The sequence below is a fragment of the Manihot esculenta genome, chromosome 18, assembly GCF_001659605.2.
Source record: "Manihot esculenta cultivar AM560-2 chromosome 18, M.esculenta_v8, whole genome shotgun sequence".
In the NCBI taxonomy this organism is placed as follows: Eukaryota; Viridiplantae; Streptophyta; class Magnoliopsida; order Malpighiales; family Euphorbiaceae; genus Manihot; species Manihot esculenta.
The window spans coordinates 12900116-12919062 of NC_035178.2; the positions used below are offsets into that span (position 1 = coordinate 12900116).

The 18947-nt window shown below is 28.8% G+C and overlaps 2 protein-coding genes across 2 annotated transcripts; one reads left to right on the forward strand and one right to left on the reverse strand.

Annotated features, from left to right (window-relative positions):
- Positions 1 to 5154: 5154 nt before the first annotated feature.
- Positions 5155 to 10759, forward strand: LOC110606238. The gene is made up of 9 exons (XM_043953099.1): positions 5155 to 5355; positions 5476 to 5877; positions 5964 to 6287; positions 6450 to 6809; positions 6939 to 9177; positions 9268 to 9791; positions 9860 to 10094; positions 10152 to 10253; positions 10743 to 10759. The coding sequence occupies exons 1-9, from the start codon at positions 5155 to 5157 to the stop codon at positions 10757 to 10759; spliced, it is 4404 nt and encodes a 1467-aa protein (XP_043809034.1).
- Positions 10760 to 12450: 1691 nt separating this feature from the next.
- On the reverse strand, positions 12451 to 13711 carry LOC110606114 (glucuronoxylan 4-O-methyltransferase 3). The gene has a single exon (XM_021744871.2). The coding sequence runs from the start codon at positions 13558 to 13560 to the stop codon at positions 12667 to 12669; it is 894 nt and encodes a 297-aa protein (XP_021600563.1). The 5' UTR covers positions 13561 to 13711; the 3' UTR covers positions 12451 to 12666.
- Positions 13712 to 18947: the final 5236 nt, after the last annotated feature.

Sequence of the window (18947 nt, forward strand, 5' to 3'; positions counted from 1 at the left end):
CATGTAATTGCAGAAGGACCTAGCTATGGTAGAGGAAAAAAAATGAATAGCAGAAAATATCTTGAATGTTCAACAGAAGAGTCAAGATATGTGTCTCTAATGTAGGAGACTTAGCCCTTAAAAGAACAGATATAACAGGGCAATAATATCGGGTCTGGTAAATTGGGCGAACTAGAAAGAACCATTTAGGGTCTCGAAGGTTATTCGCCCGGGGTCTTATAAGTCAGCCAAATTAGATGACCAAATCATTCCCCACTCTTGGAATATTTGTAATCTAAAAAAATTTTATCAATAACAGTTAATGAAGTATTTTTCATATGTTGTGTTCTTTAGTGACAAGGAACGTTGGGATTGTCTTCTTCAAAAAAGATTAAATAAGATTCATTGAAGGACACAAGGTGGGAATCCATCAGGCCATAATCTGGATGTTACTCCCACTAATTAAGATATCTTATACTAGACCACAAGGTGGGAATCAATCAGGCTATAATTTGGGTGATAGTCTCTCTAATCAATGCATCTTATGCCAGGCCATAAGGTAGGAATCCATTAGGCCATAATCTAGGTATCTTATGCTAGGTCACAAGATAGAAATTAGTCCCATTAATCAAGACATCTTATACTAAGCCACAAGGTGAGAATCCATCAGGCCATAATCTAGGTGTTAGTCCCGCTAATTAAGGGATTTTATGCTAGGCCACAAAATGGGATCCATCAAGCCATAATCCTACTGTCAGTCTCGCTAATTAAGGCATCTTATGCCAGGCCACAAGACGGGTTCTGTTAGGCCATAATTCAGGTGTTAGTCCCGTTAAACAAGACATCTTATGCCAAGTCACAAGATGGGTTTCACCAAGCCATAATCTGGATGTTAATCCCGCTAAACAAGGCATCTTATGCCAGGCTACAAGACGGGTTCCATCAAACTATAATCCAAGTGTCAGTCTTGCTAAACAAAGCATCTTATGCCAAGCCAAAAGGAGGGTTTTCGCCATACTCGGTGACCAGGTGTTAGTCTTGTTAACTAGGGCACTTTATGCCCAACCACAAGGAGGGTATCCACCAGGTCCAACGACTGGGTATTAGTCCCTATTCATAAAAATATTTCTAAGGCATTCAATGCCCAAAGGGGGTATTCGCATGCTATAAGATTGGGCGTTAGTCCTATGTTATAGAAATTTTTCTAAGGTTGTTCATGCCTAGGCCGCAGGGCGGGTGTCCGCCAAGCCACATGATCGGATGTTGGTCTCATTCTGCAAGTTTCCCAAGTTACCTATTTTACAACCACGAAGAGGGCTTTAGTTAGGCCAATGCCTAGGTGTTATGTCCTAAGTCTACTTGTCATTTTTTGGCAAAGACAACGAGCATCTAATTCTTCGGTTGGGTATTAATCCCTTAGACACTTTTCTAGAAATTATTAAAGACTTGGTTGGCAGAGAATTATGGACGATTACTGATCATTCAAGCACTCAGTAAAAGTAAATGGCAAAGAGTGCAAAGTATATAAATATATTTTCATTGAAAAAATATAAAGGATTACATGAGAGGAGGGATATCTTCAACTTTCTCCTCTTGAGCCTCTATTATATCAGTGTTTTCTATACCTATTATATTATCTGCAGAGACCCGGTCGGAGGTTTTTCCTCAGCTTGTCCCTAATTCCTTTTGCTCGTCCTCATCGTTCTCCTCCTTCAGAAAAATATCGCCTATCCAGGTAAAGTCTTCAGAAGGGAACCGCTTGTCCAACTACCTTCTCGGCCTGGCCCTTAGAAGCACTCTTGTACAATTCAACCCATTCTCCAAAAGTCTCAATGCTGAGAACCATTAAGGGGCCAACGTAATGGCCAGCATGAAGCTCTCTCGTAAGTTTAATATAGTCAGACTGATTGTAGCCCTCAACTAATACACAGAGCTGAACTCGATCACTTTCATAAAGACCTGCCTTCAGCTGCTCTTTGTAAACCATAATGGTATCCTCAGCATGAATTTGTTCATACACACGAATGCTCGAAAGCGGAGCAAAGACACGGAAGATTCCTCAGGAGACATGATATTGGTCATGAAGGTGTTCTTTTTCTATCTCTATTAATATGGAGGAGATGTCACGAATTAGGCTGCCTTCACCTCCATAAGCCGCTCTCAGAAAAAATGATAGGAGTTGGGGTACGGATGGAGCCGTCGGAGAAAGAATTTGAGGCGGAACTTTCATCGAAAGAAAGAGAAGAAGAAGAAGTATTCCTATCCATTTCCAAAGGGAAAGACAAATATGAATTACTTTGAAAGTAAGGAAGTGTGAATGAAAAGGAGGAATGGCCGTGTCTTTCCTAAAGCAAAGATGGCAATAATACTTAGAGGAGAAGAAAAACTCTTATATGGCAGTTTGAGCAGCAAGCTTCAAATGCAGCTCGAGGAACCATGCAGTCATCTAAAACTGGCGCAAGCAAGGCGATGCAAGAAAAAAAGGCCAATCTAAATGTGTCATGTACCCCAGATCGTGAAGACAAAACGTCATCTTCGAATCTAAAGAATCAAAAACCAGCGGGGGAACCTCTGTTGTAACACAACAATCGCTCAAAGTAAGTTATGAGCTGTCACAGTAAGACAGAGTCACGTAGCAAGGGAATGATAAGCCGATATGCGGTCCCACCCATGGAAGGAAAGACCTGGACACCGTAGCACCTGGACTTTCACTAAGACTCGTCCAAACCTAAAGAGGATGAGTCTTCACATAAATTTACCGTTAAGAGATATAATCCAACAGATCTCCATTATGCATGTAATCACGAGATCCCCGATCAATTAACCGGTGAGATCTCCTATCAATTAGCCGGTACCAGCCGAATTTCTAGGGAGTACCATAATTAATTCTATCTTCTTACTGTATAAAAACTAGTGATCATAGAGACAAACAAATACAATTCTTACATAGCTATTCTTAACTTCTAAGCAATTCTTTATATTCGTCTTATTCTTCAATTTACTGACTTAAGCATCGAAGTGGCTACTGCAGGCATCAACCATCTCACACTCTCTCTCTTACAGGTTTAATCAATCACAACAGAGTTCTATTTCCTATTACGTCACACTCTCTCTTGCAGATTTAACTAATCACAACAGAGTTCTATTTCCTGTTAGATCAAATACCATAAGTATATATTAAATATATTTAGAGTAAATATTAGATAATATAGAACTCTTAGTCAAATAGGATTTATCAATATAAGACATAAGTATCCAAACTTCTTATAGTCTAAAACAACTAGAGATGCTTAAAATAATTAAATATAATTAATTTTTTTATGTTATTTTACTATGTTAATTATAATATATATTTTTAAAGTCTATTCTAAATGCATTTGTTTTAAATTATATACAGTATAACAACATATTAATATTTAATTACTTTGAAATTAATTGAATTAAATAATTTACATATATAAATAGGTAGTGTTATTTAAATACTAATATTGAAAAGTCAAGTTTGCTACTCTGATTTCACATCTTTTAGCATAGTTGATAAATTAAAATCAACATATATTTTCTTGTGTATTTTTATTTTTGTACAATTAATTAAATATTCTATGAAGTATATTTCAAAAAAAATTTACTTAAACCCTCTATAATTTCTGCTAAGTTTTTATTATATTTATACTTCTAAAATTAAATTTAATAATTTCATACTTGAAATGTGATAATATGATATCTAGAAAAAGATAGGATTTTGGTATGAATAGGTAAACTTAGTTTGAATGGTTGACGCATTTCTCTTTTATTTTTTTTTTCTTTTCTCTGGTATACATAACCGCCACTCTATTACAGTGTCAGCTGTCGCTATCAAACATAAACATACATATAGAAGTACATTTTTTTTTATTATCGTCAGGCAGCCATTTAATTCCCCTCCAACGCTTGTGTTGATAGGATCGTGATATAATTGGGTCTGTTCCCCTACTTCTTTATTATGTCAGATGAGTTGAGTCCCTCTTGGACGAGTCCGGATCCCGGTCTACCCGGTCTATTCGATTGGGATTAGGTTGCGTGTTAATGGGCTAGCCTGCATATTGGGCTCTCATGGATTTCAAGCTTGGCTCTTTTGTAAGAGTTCGACTGCGGTTGGAGTGTGAGTTGCTCAATGATTATAAAATATATAAATTTTGATAACAAAAATAGCATTTGGGTTTTTATTTTTATTAATTAATAACTTATTATTCAAAATATTTTTTTTGTATTAGAATTCTCTTAACTTTTATAAATTTTTAAATATTTAGTTTCTAAACATAAATTTTTATAAATATTTAAAGTATTGGTAATTTATTATAAAACTAAATAAATTTAAAATAAGTATATTCTAGATAAAATATTATTAATTTAATAAATTTAAAATTTTTTTCCTACTACTTGTATTTAATTTTTGTATGACTAAGTATTTTATTGCAATTAAAATAAATTTTTAAAAAAAGTTAATAATAGCTAATTAAGACCTAATTATTTATTTCTTTAACTATTATAAATTGTAAAAGAAGCTTTATAATTCTGAAGTCAAATAAAAATTATTTTGATATATAATTTAATATAAATTTACTAAAATGCAATTATTCCATTTATTAATTTGTAATACTATATTAGAATTCATATAAATATTTGTAATTTATAATTTATATATAATTTTTAATTATATTTTTTAGTCTTTATTTTGGCCAATTTTTATTGTTTATAATTTATATTTGAGAGGACAATAAAAAGACTATCTGAAATACTAATTACATTTTTATATTAATAAAATAAAGAATAAATTTAATTAATTGATTTTAAATATTCATTAATTAATTTATTTATATAAATTTAAACTTCACAATCTTTTTGTACTTAATTTCTTTTAATTAAGTTTTTATTTATTATAATTCAATTAAAATCAAAATTAAAATAATGATTTAATTGTGATGTAACATTAAATATATTTTTAAAAATGAACTAAAAAATATTTTTTCCTTTTAAATATATTTGTATTAAAATTATTTTTTAAAAATTCAATAATGAGAAGCTACTTTATGGATGATGATATTTTTTTTTCGAGTAATAATTAACTTTTAAAAAAAAATTCATTATTTTTAGTTCAATAAATTTATTAATCTTTCTCATGTATGATATAACAAAATGCCTGAGAGTTTGCCTGTCAATCCCGCTGCTACTGAGAATTTTGGGGATTGGATGTTGGTTCGGAGGGATCGACGTAGGGATAATCGTCAGAGTATCAGGCCTGGGCCTAAGAGAGTTGACAGAGATGAGGTTCGAAGGGTAGTTGCAGATGGGTCTACGAGAAATCGTTTTGACTCTTTACTTAATTTAGAGGATGAGGTCATACCAGAGGAGCAGAATAATGGTAGTTTGGGCACTCAGGAGATTCACGTGGCTGTCCATGATGAGCGTCCTAGCAATCGGGCAAATAATGTAGTATCTAGGGGAGGTGGAATCTAGAGAGGGAGTCGTGGTGGTAGAGGGCTGTTTCGTGGAGGACGAGGAGGTCAGGCTGTGGCTAATAATGCTAATGTCGAGATAATTCCATCCTCTGCTACGACTTCTAGGGAAGTACGACCTAATACTAGAATTGGATTATCAAGGAAAGCAGCGGCAGAGGTTGAGCATACTGTAGTTGTTGGTAATGGGAAGGAGAGGGTAGAATCTTGGGTTGTTTCTTCTGAAGATCAGGTGGGGTTGAGTGTCCTGAATCATATGCCTCCAAATCCACCAAGTTTTCGTAACCCATCTTTCCCTCATCCGTCTAGCCCGAATATTGTCCCTGGTCAGAAGACAGTCAATGGGAGTGAGGATGATGTCACGTTGATTGTGGCTAAGACATTTTTTAATGAGTTGAATAAGGTGAATTCTGCTAGTTTGGTTGCTCCTTTGGAGCACCAACAGCGTATGTGATACCCTTGTGAGATTAATCTGATGCTAATGTCGAGATAATTCCATCCTCTGCTACGACTTCTAGGGAAGTACGACCTAATACTAGAATTGGATTATCAAGGAAAGCAGCGGCAGAGGTTGAGCATACTGTAGTTGTTGGTAATGGGAAGGAGAGGGTAGAATCTTGGGTTGTTTCTTCTGAAGATCAGGTGGGGTTGAGTGTCCTGAATCATATGCCTCCAAATCCACCAGGTTTTCGTAACCCATCTTTCCCTCATCCGTCTAGCCCGAATATTGTCCCTGGTCAGAAGACAGTCAATGGGAGTGAGGATGATGTCACGTTGATTGTGGCTAAGACATTTTTTAATGAGTTGAATAAGGTGAATTCTGCTAGTTTGGTTGCTCCTTTGGAGCACCAACAGCGTATGTGATACCCTTGTGAGATTAATCTGATGATGCTCTTTTTAATATTTATTTTAATGATAATTATAACCTGGAATTGTCATGGTGCAGCATCATCTACTTTTCGCAACGCTTTTTAGGAATACAAGAGGCTATATCATCCTAACATCTTTTGTTTAGTGGAACCTCGTATTTCTGGAGAAGCGGCTGATGAAGTTTGTGGTTTGTTGGGGTATGAAAATTGGATCTGTGTTGAGGCAGTCGGATTTAGTGGTGGTATTTGGTTGCTTTGGTCAGAAGATAGTTTTCGAATTGAATTAGTTGTTACCGATCCTCAATTCATTACGGTAGCAATTAATTTTTCTACTGGAGAGAAATGGTTGTTTAGTGTAGTTTATGCAAGCCCTGATATTTATTTAAGGAGGAAGCTTTGGCAATCTCTTTCTGGAGAAACTAGTTTATCCATTTCTAAATGGATTGTCGCGGGTGATTTTAATTGTGTATTGGACTCATCTGAACAAAGTGGATATTCTTCTTCTAATCCTCCAGGAGCTCAGGATTTTTCAGACTGGATTTTCAAGCACTCTCTTATTGATCTGGGGTTTGTTGGGAGTGGTTTTACATGGTAGAGAAGTGGCGAAAATGTCCCCTATCAAGCTGCTCGGTTAGATCGATGTTTTGTATCTACTGATTGGAGACTGGATTATGTTGATGCTATTATTGAACATCCACCTAAATTGCATTCAGATCATGTTCCAATTGTGATTAAATGTCAAGGGGTTCTAGCTTTTGGAGTTCGTCCTTTTCGGTCTTTAACAGCTCGGACACTACATGCTCAGTTTGATCAAGTAGTTGCATGCTCTTGGGACCCAAATCGTTCCCTAATTCATAATCTGAGCACATTAAAAATTCAGCTTGGAGAGTGGAATAGGACTCAGTTCGGTAATATCTTTGATAACAAGAGAAGGCTTTTACGCAGGTTAGGTGGTGTTCAGAGAGATCTTGCTGAAAGCCGGTCAAGGAGCCTTGTAAAACTTGAATTTAAATTGAAACGTAGATTGGAAGAGATTCTACGCCAAGAGGAGATGTACTGGTTTCAGAAATCAAAAGAGGAATGGATAGCGAACGGCGAACGGAATACTCATTTCTATCATCTAGCAGCTACTATCAAACGGAAAAAATTCTGTATTTCTGCTTTAAAGAATGATTGGGGGGAGGTTGTTACTGATCCGTCAGTTCTTAAAGGTATGGCCATCAATTTTTTCCGCAATTTGTATACTTCCGATTTGGGTGAGCTTTTGGATATTCCTTTCCAATATGCCCATCCTGTGCTCTCCACGACACAAATTGCAAAACTTGATAGACCATTTTCTCCAGAGGAGGTTAAGCTAGCATTGGACCAGATGGCGAGTGGTAAAGCGGCTGGTGACGATGGTTTTAATGTTGAATTTTATAAGAAGGCTTGGCCAATAGTTGGGACTCAGGTGATTGATTTTGTTCTTTTTTGTTTACAAGGCAATGAGCTCCCAAGCATGATTAATGAGACGGTTTTGGTATTGATACCGAAGGTGGCTACCCCTGAATTTATTACTCAATTTCGGTCAATTAGCCTCTGTAATGTGCTTTATAAGCTTATTACGAAGGTCTTGGTGAACAGGTTACAACAAGTCCTTACTTCTTTAATTGGACCAGAGCAGAATAGTTTTGTTCCGGGTCGGCAAATCACGGATAATGTAGTCATTTACCAAGAGGCTCTTCACACTATGGGGAAAATGAACGGTGGCAATAGATTTATGGCTTTGAAAATTAATTTAGAAAAAGCCTATGATAGGCTAGAATGGAGCTTTATTGATTGGAGCTTGGAGAAAGCTAATTTTTCCAGTTTATGGAGAACGAATGTGAGACATTGTGTTCATTCTGCTTCTATGTCAGTTCTTTGGAACAATGAGAAGTTGGAGTCTTTTTTGCCCACTCGTGGGATTCGGCAAGGCGACCCTTTATCATCCTATCTTTTTGTGCTTTGTGTGGAGCAACTTTCCAATATTATTAAACATTCGGTGAAACAAGGGGCGTGGCATCCACTTCCTATTTCCAACAATGGTCCGTTGGTTTCACATCTCATGTTCGCCGACGATATGGTATTGTTTGCTGAAGCTACGGAAGAACAGCTGGATGTTATTATTAATTGTTTAACTGTCTTTTGTAATGCTTCTGGACAAAAGGTGAATTTTTTAAAGTCAAGCCTTTTTGTTTCTCCGAATGTGAGTACATCTACAGCCTCTCGTTTATCCTCTAAATCAGGAATTCCTTTGGTCTCTGACCTTGGGCGTTATTTGGGTGTACCATCTCTTCATGGTAGAGTATCTCAGGTACAATTTCGTGGATTGGTTGATGATATGCGAAGCCGGCTTGCTGGTTGGAAGGCGGGTGCACTTTCTAGAGCAGGGAGAATAACGCTAGTCCAATCAGTCTTGAACTCCATTCCTATTTATACTATGCAATCTATTAAATTACCGGTGTCTATTTGTAAGGAAATGGAGCGGCTTTGCCGTAATTTTATTTGGCATGGTAACAGTGGGGATTCTGCTGTTTATCTGATTAATTGGCAAACTTTGCAATATCCAAAGCAAAATGGTGGGTTGGGCATTCAGAATTTTGGATTAATGAATCAAGCTATGTTGGGTAAATTATGTTGGCGGGCATTTATGAACCCATCTGACTTATGGATCTCATGTCTTCTTTGGAAATATAATAATGGTAGAATTTCTTGGAATCTTCGAGTACCTCTTGGTGCCTCTATGAATTGGAAGACTTTATGCTGGGGCCTCCAATTAGTTTCTAGCGGTGTTTCTATTGACGTTCGTAGTGGTACTGATGTTAAGTTTTGGCAAGATGATTGGCTTTCGGTTGGACCTCTTTTCTGATTGGTTTCTGCTCCTATTGATCCTTTGGAATTAGAGGTGGTTGTCAGATATTATTGGATCCCTGGATATGGATGGGATTGGAATCGGTTGTCTTTATGGCTACCTGATTTCGTTTTAGCATTTTTACTCCCCATTTGCCTACATGATGATGTTAACTCAAGGGATGGAATAATATGGAGACATTCCATTAGTGGACAGTATTCAGTTAAAACGGGGTACTCTCTTCTGGTAGAGAAATGTGGTTTACCAGTTGCCTTACCATTATGGAAGCTTATTTGGAAAGCAACTGGCACGCAGAGGATGCGGGTTTTTCTGTGGGAAGTTGCCCATGAGAAAATTATGGTCAATGTTCAGCGGTTTCGGAAAGGATGGATTAATTCAAACTTGTGTATGAGCTATGGTACTCAGTCTGAGTCGGTGCTACATGTTTTAAGAGATTGCAACTTTTTTAAGAGTTGCTGGCTTAATTTATTACCTGCTAGTGAAGTCCAAACCTTTTTTGGCTTCGTTGATATCCGCGAATGGTTGTCTTGGTGTCTTAAAAGCTCTTTTGTATTGGTGAGCTTCCCTGACCTGTGGTTTTTATGGTTACAGTTTGGTGGGCATGAAAATTTCGCAATGAACAGTCCTTCAATCTTGGGGTCCAAAAATCAGTTCCTCGCCCACTAATCTTGGGCAAGGCTAAGGAAATATATCAAGCCTGGAATGGTTATTTTCCTTCTTCTATTCAACGTCAATGTCGAGTGATTAGAGTGGCCTGGACCCCAGCAGCTATGGGATGGATTACAATCAACACAGATGGTAGTGTGCGTCAAAATTCAAGAGCTGCAACCTGTGCGGGTTCTTTTCGAGACAATTATGGTAAATAGCTACTTGGTTTTCGGTGTGTGTTGGGAGTTTGTGGTGTGGTTGAGGCAGAATTATGGGCCATATATCATGCTTTGAATGTGGCTTGGAGTAGGAGATGGCGGAAAATTGTTATCCAAACTGATTCTCAAGTTGCTGTTCAGCTTCTTCAAGGTAAGGCAATGGTGTTTATAGACTGCAGTTTTTAGTTATTAATTGCAGAGCTCTTATCCGGCGGGAATGAGAGGTTAAGGTCGTGAAAATATATAGGGAAGCTACTATGGTAGCGGATTATCTTGCGAATAGTGCGCATGGTGGAGTTTTTGGTATGAGTCTTATTGATTTGCCTTCATCTAGTATTAAACTCCTCTTAGATGCTGACTGTATGAATGTTTTTCATGATCGTATAATAAATTAAAGGGCTCTATTCCTCCTTTTCAAAAAAAAAATTAAAAAATAAGAAATTAAAATTTAACTAATTTAATCTAATATAATGTTATTTCGTATGCACATAATATATTAATTTATTATAAATTTTAATTTAAGATTAATTATAAATATTAATTATTATTTTATAATATATAATCTCCTTTAATTTCTTACGGACAATCCTTTTAACTCTTGTAAAATGAATTATTCATTTAAACTGTATTAATTTTGCAGAATATATAAGCCCTTGAATTTTAAAAATTTTAAAAAAAATGGCAAATGGCGTTTTTACTTTTAAGCCCTTAAAAAATATCCAAAAAATTATTTAAATCCATATTAAAAAAATTAGTCCAATTAAATTCCAAACATTTTAAAATAATCATTTAAGCCCTTGATTAATATTTAAACTCTTAACAAAATACTTAACAATCATTTTAACCTCATTTAATAAATAAATTTATTTTTGAAATTTTAATAATTAAGATTAATTTGTAAATAAACTATGTTAGTTTATATTGTTTATAAAAAATAATTTTATAAAATCTATAAAATAAATAAAATACTAGTAACCATTACAAACATTTAAATTTAATGTATTAAAAATATAAAGAAAATCCTTGATTTTAACAAACCTTAAAATCTCCATTACTTTTTTTAAGTATCATTAAAGAGTATTCATTATAACTCTATACGTAAAATAAATAATAAAAGTAAAAAAAAAATATTAAAATCTAATTTTTATTTTACAGCTTTTATTTGTTAATGTCAGAAAATATAAAATTATTTATTATAATTATTTTTTTTATATTTTCATGACTTTTCTTATTTATCTTATTAGCAGAGTGTTATTTGTAATTTTAATAATATTGTACATTTTTAAGTGATACTTTTAAATTTTTTTTTAAAAAAATCTTGACATTAAAATTTGATGTTTTGTTGATGAAAAATGAAAGGAAAAGATGGATATTTTTTTTAGTAAATGTTTGTTAATGTTAAATTTAAATTTAAATATTTATAAATTTTAATTAAATTTCATTTATTTTATAGATTTATAAAACTATTTTATTTATTCATTAACACTTGAAGTCATTTTTTTAAACAACTTTTAAAACTAAAATCAAATTTATTTATTTCATAGGATTATTATGTTAATTATGAAGGGTTTAATTTTTTTTGAAAAAATTATTATTTAGTTCTTATGGTATGGAGAATTTCATTAATTGGTCTCTCAATTTTTAAAATTGTATTAAAATATTTATGACATTTTAAAAAGTTTACTAATTAGTCTTTCTGTTTGTTTTATCTGTTAAATATTATAAAAAAGTCTAAAATTCCTTTAATACAGATGAACTAATTAGTAAAATTTTTAAAATTTGAGCAATCAACTAATAAATTTTTAAAATTATAAGAACTAAATAATAAAATATTTAACGATAAAATTAATGAAGACACTAAATAGTAGACTTTTTAAAATGTTATAAATATTTTAATATATTTTTTAAACTGATAAATTAATTAGTGAGTTTTTTCATATTATAAAGATTAAATAGTAATTTTTTTTATTTTTTTAATGAAAATTTTTTAATTTAACTGTTTAATGACTATTTAAAAAAATTTTAAAAATTTAAATGGACTATTTTTTTTTTTTTTTGAAAAGTACGTAAATAACTTTCTAAATATTTCTAAATGCTTAAAAGGGAAAGCGAGTTTAACCATTCCACTTGGGCAAAAGTGTTATGTGGATCAAAAAGCATTGCAAATTGATAAGCATACAAAACTTTATGTGCTTATTTTAAATGCCATGATTGATAAAAATAATAATTGAATTAATCATGTTAAAAATAATTTTATATAATCCTTAATATTTAATAATTAAATTTAAACAGATTTTATACTTTAATAATTAAATTAATTGATTATTTTACAAAATTATGACCACATCTTCAAAAATAGTTATTATATTTCTATATAATTGATAAATTGAAACAGAATCTCACTGCATCCCAGCTAAGTACAAATTTAAAAATAATAATAATAATAACAAAAGAACAAAAAAAACCAGTTATCCTCTTAATTATATAATATATGATAATAAAAATTAAAAAAAAAAAAAAAAAAGGGAAAGAGAGAGAAAAGAACCCAAACCCAGAAGAAGCTCTTAAGGACAAAATGGTCTTCCCAAACGAGTCCTATGGCTTGGAATAGTGAAGTGCCTTAGCCTCCCTTCTTGCTCCGTCAAGTACCCTTCACAAAGAAAAGCTTTAGAAAATTTATCTTCCACTACTCTATCCACATCATGAACAAACACATCTGTCTCTCCATTCTCTCTGTTTCTCGCCATCAACCCCGCCGTGTAAATCGCCGTCATCCTCCCCGGAGCCTCGTCGTGATACCCAGTTGGCGCATCTACCATGATCAAGTCCCATTCTATATCATACACATCGCTAGGGAACCCTTTGAGTGCAAGTTGACACTTGGAGAATCTTGGATCACTCACAATTTTGCATTCTTCCCCCATTCCAGTCTCCATCAATCCATCTGCTTGATGAACTTTGGTGTCGTAGCTCACATGGTAGGATTCTAAACTAGGTATTTTCTCCTTGATCTGCTTTATCCAGGACTTGTCTTCTTCGAGAAAAACTGTGCGGCCACCGTGGTTGAGAGATGTCCACATCAAGCTGTCATGGCCAAGGCCAAAGACGAGGAAGTTACAAGGCGATTTCTTCTCCAGAACTCTTAAGGTAACTGAAATTTCTTTCAGAGTTTGTTGTGGAGTGATGTTTGTTGTTACATAGTGAACGAGAGAATTGGCTAAGGAAGGTGGGATTTTGTTGCATGTTGGGTTTAAGGGAAGAGATGGACAGGAAGAGGAAGGTTCTTGATCATCTGAGTTGAAGCTTGTAGAATTGGCTAGGTTGGTTTCTGGTATAGGTGATGAATTTGGATGAGACGATGTGAAATTTGACCAGATGATCAAGAGAAAAAGAGAGAAGAAGAAGAAACATAGGAGAAGTAGCTTGATGTTAATTGAAGATTGAGTTTTGGACCTCATAGCTCTGAAAGTGTTTGATGAATTTCTTGAGAGAGAGAAAAGCAAACAGCTGTGAGATCAGTTTCGCAAAGAGTGAGCTTTGATCTGCCTTTTAGAAAGAAATGTGGGGAGGACGTGGAAGGAGAGGAGACAATGACATTATTAATTTTTGTTTTTTTAGCAGAATGTAACTGAAAGGGGTTGTGAACTGAGGTTTGATTAGATTTAGCAAAACTACATTTCAAAAAAAAAAAAAAAGCCGATTGGTGAAAAAGAAAATTTTTTTTTATTATTTTTATAATTAAAGAGACGTATATACATGAATAAAAAAATATAATCTTAAAAATGAAGCAATCAATATTTTTAAAAAAAATTAAAAAATGAAAAAAAATCTTAGACAAGAAGCAACAGAAATGATAGGGAAGCTGAAGAGGTGATGCAGACAGGAGAGCAACTAAACTTGTAATTGGTACAGACAAATAAGGTTGGTAGATCTGTCATTGTTTTTCAATATTTAATTTTTTTATGTTCGTTGATTACTTCTTTTCATTTGATCAAGAATCTTTTTTTTTTTAATATATGAATGATAAAAGAAATATTAATTAATTAAATCTCACCTAATATTTTTAAATATATGGATTTCAACTTTCCATTTACAATATTATATAAGTTTCTTACTATCAAAATATAAATTCTAAATTACAATACAAATTATCTCCTTATATAATTTATAAGAATAATAATTCGCACTCACACGTGCATTTAAATAAATATAAGAGAAAGATTTTAAGTTCTATTTTATCAATTTTCGATTTTTATTTTTTAAAAAAAATAATTCAGAATTTTATTAAAACTATTTTTTTAATTAAAATTTTGAGTTTTTTCCTAATAAAAAATAAATATTTTAATAAATTAGTTAGATTAGTGATTTTTTTAAAAAAAAATTGTTGGATTATAAATAGCATAATTTTTTATCCCAATCATGGAGTCATGGGTTGGTGTTGGCAGTTGGCAGGGCAATATATGCGCTGGCTTCAAAGATTTTCAAAGTATTGCAAAAGGAATATCAGGTGGTTATAAGTTACAATTTTCTTTAAAAAAAATGTAAGGATTCTTATCTAATTTTATTAATAAAAACATAAAATTGAGATTAAATTATTTAAAAAAAATACAAATTTTATTATTTTTTAAAATCTCAATTTAGATTTTTAACACAATTTTGTAATTCTATAAACAAGCTCAACTCAAAATTTAAATTAACTTTGTTAACGAGGACAAATGGAGATATGTGTTAACCTCACAAGAATAATAACAAAACCTAAGATAATTACATGAAAAATTAAATCTTATTTATTAAGAATATTTTAAGTTACCTTTAAACCTGGTTTGAAATAAAAAAATTATAAAAAATTAATTTAATTAATTTTTTTTATTTAAAAATTAGATAAAATTACCTCAAATCGGTAAAATTTGTTATAATTATATTCACATTTAAAATTTGGATAGGAGAGAGAATAACACAGACTAGCAATATTATGTAAATAACATTATTATACACATATGTCTCTAGATTAAAGCTGTTGATAAAAAAATTAAAATTTTTAACTATTTTTATAATTTAATTTAAAATTTTAAAAATTAATATAATTTAACTCAAAATATTTAAATTTATTTATTTTTATTATTAAATTTCTAAAATTCTATTATTATATTTTATTTTTATCTGTTTGTTACAATAAATCATAACATGTCTTTTTTATTTTTTAATTATAGCTCTCTGAATTTTTCTAGATTTTAATTATGTCGATTCTTAATGCAATATACGTGTTTATTATTGAGTTGTTAATAGTATAATTATAGATAATAAGATTATAATTTTTATTTTTTATTATATTAATATATTTTCTTATAATAAATAATACAGTAAAATTTATTATAATAAATATCTTATAAAATATTTAATAAGAAATCAATAAATATAAAATTTATTGTAATTTTTATTGCAATCGGTAGTAAATAAAAAGAAATTAATGTTGTGATTTTTTAAACTGGCGAAATGAAAAAAAAAAATTAGAGATTTTAAATTAAAATACACCAATTTTTAAAGATTTAAATTAAATTATAAAATAATAAAAAATTTTAAATTTTTTATATCAATAACGTTTATGTGATATATTAATATAATAAAATAACACACATGCTATTATCCCTTAGCAAAATACACTCTCTCTCATTCATAATTTAAATTTGAATATAACTATAACAAAATTTTGTAATTTTAGATAATTTTATTAATTTTAAAATTTTAAATTAAATTATTAAATAATAAAAAATTTTAAATTTTTTATATGAATAAACTTATATTATATTATTTTAAATAATCAATTAAATTAAGGATAGATATTACTTTAGTGGCCAAATTGTAGGGAAAAAGAAAGCTAAACCTTTGAAACTTTTGTTAATTATAAATCAATTGTTTTAATTTATCAATTTTATTTTAATTTTAAATGTTTATAATAATTTTAACCACTCAACAATTGAGAATTGAAGAGCCTTCACAACTTATCAATTCAGCTATCTGACTAATTGGTCTGTAGAGACGAGCATTGAAAAAAAAAAAAAATTTAATTCATTTAGAAATTCATTTCAGTATTTTATTTTTGAATTTTTATTTTTAAAAATTTTAATTTTTGATTTTTAATAAATAAATTAATAAAATTAAAACTAATCGATTAGTGATAATAATATATTATTTTTAATAATAATAAAAAAATTAGATCATAAAAAATTAAAATATTTTAATTAATTTTTAAAATATTAAAAATAAAATAATAAAAAATAAAAATTTTATTAAAAAATTTAATGGATTAAATGGAATTAAATTAAATTAAATTAAATTAAATCAATTTTAATTTAAAATCTATTTAATTTAATTTTTATATACACTATCATTTTAATTTTTAATTAATTTAATTTAATTTTAAATTAAATCCAGCAAATACTTACCTTAAATATAGGGTCAAAAATGACTAAAGTACAAATATACAAAACTCACTAGAAAATGGCCTTTTAAAGACATTGAGACAAATAATGCTAATAACTATTTATTTGAGACGAAAATTTATTAGTATTTAAAAGTTGTATTATTTATTTTTAATAATAAATTTTTTATTCGCCTTTGAATTTTATATAATTTATTTTTAATAATTAACTTTTTAAAATAAAATTTATTAGTCTCTAAATATTAAATTTATTTATTTCTAATAATAAATTTTCTAAAATAAAAATTTATTAGTCATTAAATTTTATATAATAATTAACTTTTTGAAAAAAAACTTATTATTTTCTAAATATTAAGTTATTTATTTTTAATCTGGAGTTTTTTAGACAAAAATTTATTAATATTTCCATATTATATTATTTATTTTTAATAATAAACTTTTGTGAGATAAAATTTTATTAATATTTTCAACAAGTGAAATTATTTTATATAAAAAACTAAAGTATTCTTTTTAGCTAAGCAAATTAATATTTTTATTACTTTATTTAATAAAATTAGTTTCTTTTTTCGAAAGCAATATTTATTTTGAATTTCACTTTCCTCTATTTTTTCAAAATATATTTTTAAAAACTTATTTATGAAAGTACATTATTTTTTTTGTTTAAAATTAAAAATTTTAAAATAAATTATATAAATACCTCTAAAAATTTAGGGTACAAAGGAGATTTTTTTTATTATACCAAGTAAAAGAGATTTTTTTATTATACCAAGTAAAATTATGTTAATTTTATTGTATTAAATTTAAGTAATAAATATTGACTTATTTAGGTTAAAATTAGAAAAAAATATTATTTAATTTCTATATTATAATAAAATTCATTAATTAGAGTTTAAAATAATGATACAATATGATAAGTTAATTTATGTAGGCAGCTCCAATTTTTAATTTTATAATTTTAATTATGATAATTGTATATCTTAAATTTAATTTGATCGTAAGTGTATTTAAGTAAATTTGAGAGGTTTCAGATTTTATTGCTTCAATCTCTAATTTCTATTTTAAAAAAAAAATTACAATTAATACAATATTTTAATATTATGTTAAAATTGACGAAATTAAATTTATGATACATAATTGAAAATATGAAAATTTTTTACTTATTTTGACCATTTGACAAACTTTTATCAGTTTTATTATGAAAATTTATTAACTAATTTTTTTATTATAAAAATATATTAAATACTCAGAAAATTTTTTAAAAAATATTAATTAATTTATCTATTAATTTTAATATACTCAGATTAAATATTAAAATATTTAATGATTAAAATTAATAAATAAACTAATTAATATATTTTTTAAAATATTAAAAATATTTTAATATATTTTTTAAAATCGAAAATAAACTAAATGAAAACTCTCCATATATATCAAAATTAATAAATTTGATAATATTAATTTTATTTTCTTTAGGAAAAGAATAGAATAATAAATAGATTATATAATTAATTTTTTATATATTTAAAATAGTTATAAAAATGTAATTTTTATCTGCATAAATTAATTTTAATGTGTTAAATTAAAATTTTAAAATAATCAGAATAGTTTATTTATTATTTTTATTACTTTCTCTAAGTCTCTTTATTCTAATAATCTTTAACATAATATTTTAATTTATAAATATTAATTATTTTCAACATCATTTTACTTATACTTTTATAGTTAAATTTTATATATTAATTATAATATTATATTTTTATTAATTATTCTTTTTCTAGGAATTGAAGTGAAAATATTATTTTTATTTTTATTTTATTTTATATATAATATTTTAAATTTTGTTGTTATAAATTGATTTTTATATATATAAATAATAAATAAAAGATTGATTAAATTAATTATATATTTAAATTTTACATATATAATATTATAATTTTAATAACTATAAAAATAAATTATAAAATATATACTCTTATATTTATAACAAAAAATATAAATATAAAGTGTTTTTTTATAGTATAATTTTACATTATATTTGAAATGTTTTTTCTATTTTAATTTGTATTTTTTTAAATTTTACTTTTATAAATTAGTTTATATATGTATAAATAATAAGTTAAATATAAACTGAATTTTCATATATAATATTATAATATTATAATTTTAATACTTTATTATAAAATTAAATTATAAACATATATCATAATCTTTATAATAAAAATATAAATATCTTATAATATAATTTTATATTATATTTAAAAGTGATATAAAAATATACGTGCACGTTAAATAAAATTAGTTTCTTTTTTGTAAAATTGTATATTTTTTAAATATTAATTCAGATTCTTTTATGTGTATTACTATATTTGGTTAAAATTATTAATAAGGATCTATTATTAATATTGA

Coding starts and splice junctions, on each gene's coding strand:
- LOC110606114 (XM_021744871.2), bottom strand. CDS start 13,560: ATGAGGTCCAAAACTCAATCTTCAATTAACATCAAGCTACTTCTCCTA.
- LOC110606238 (XM_043953099.1), top strand. CDS start 5,155: ATGCCTGAGAGTTTGCCTGTCAATCCCGCTGCTACTGAGAATTTTGGG. Junction 5,356..5,475: donor TACTTAATTTAGAGGATGAG/GTCATACCAGAG, acceptor GGTGGAATCTAG/AGAGGGAGTCGTGGTGGTAG. Junction 6,810..6,938: donor TCGCGGGTGATTTTAATTGT/GTATTGGACTCA, acceptor TTTACATGGTAG/AGAAGTGGCGAAAATGTCCC.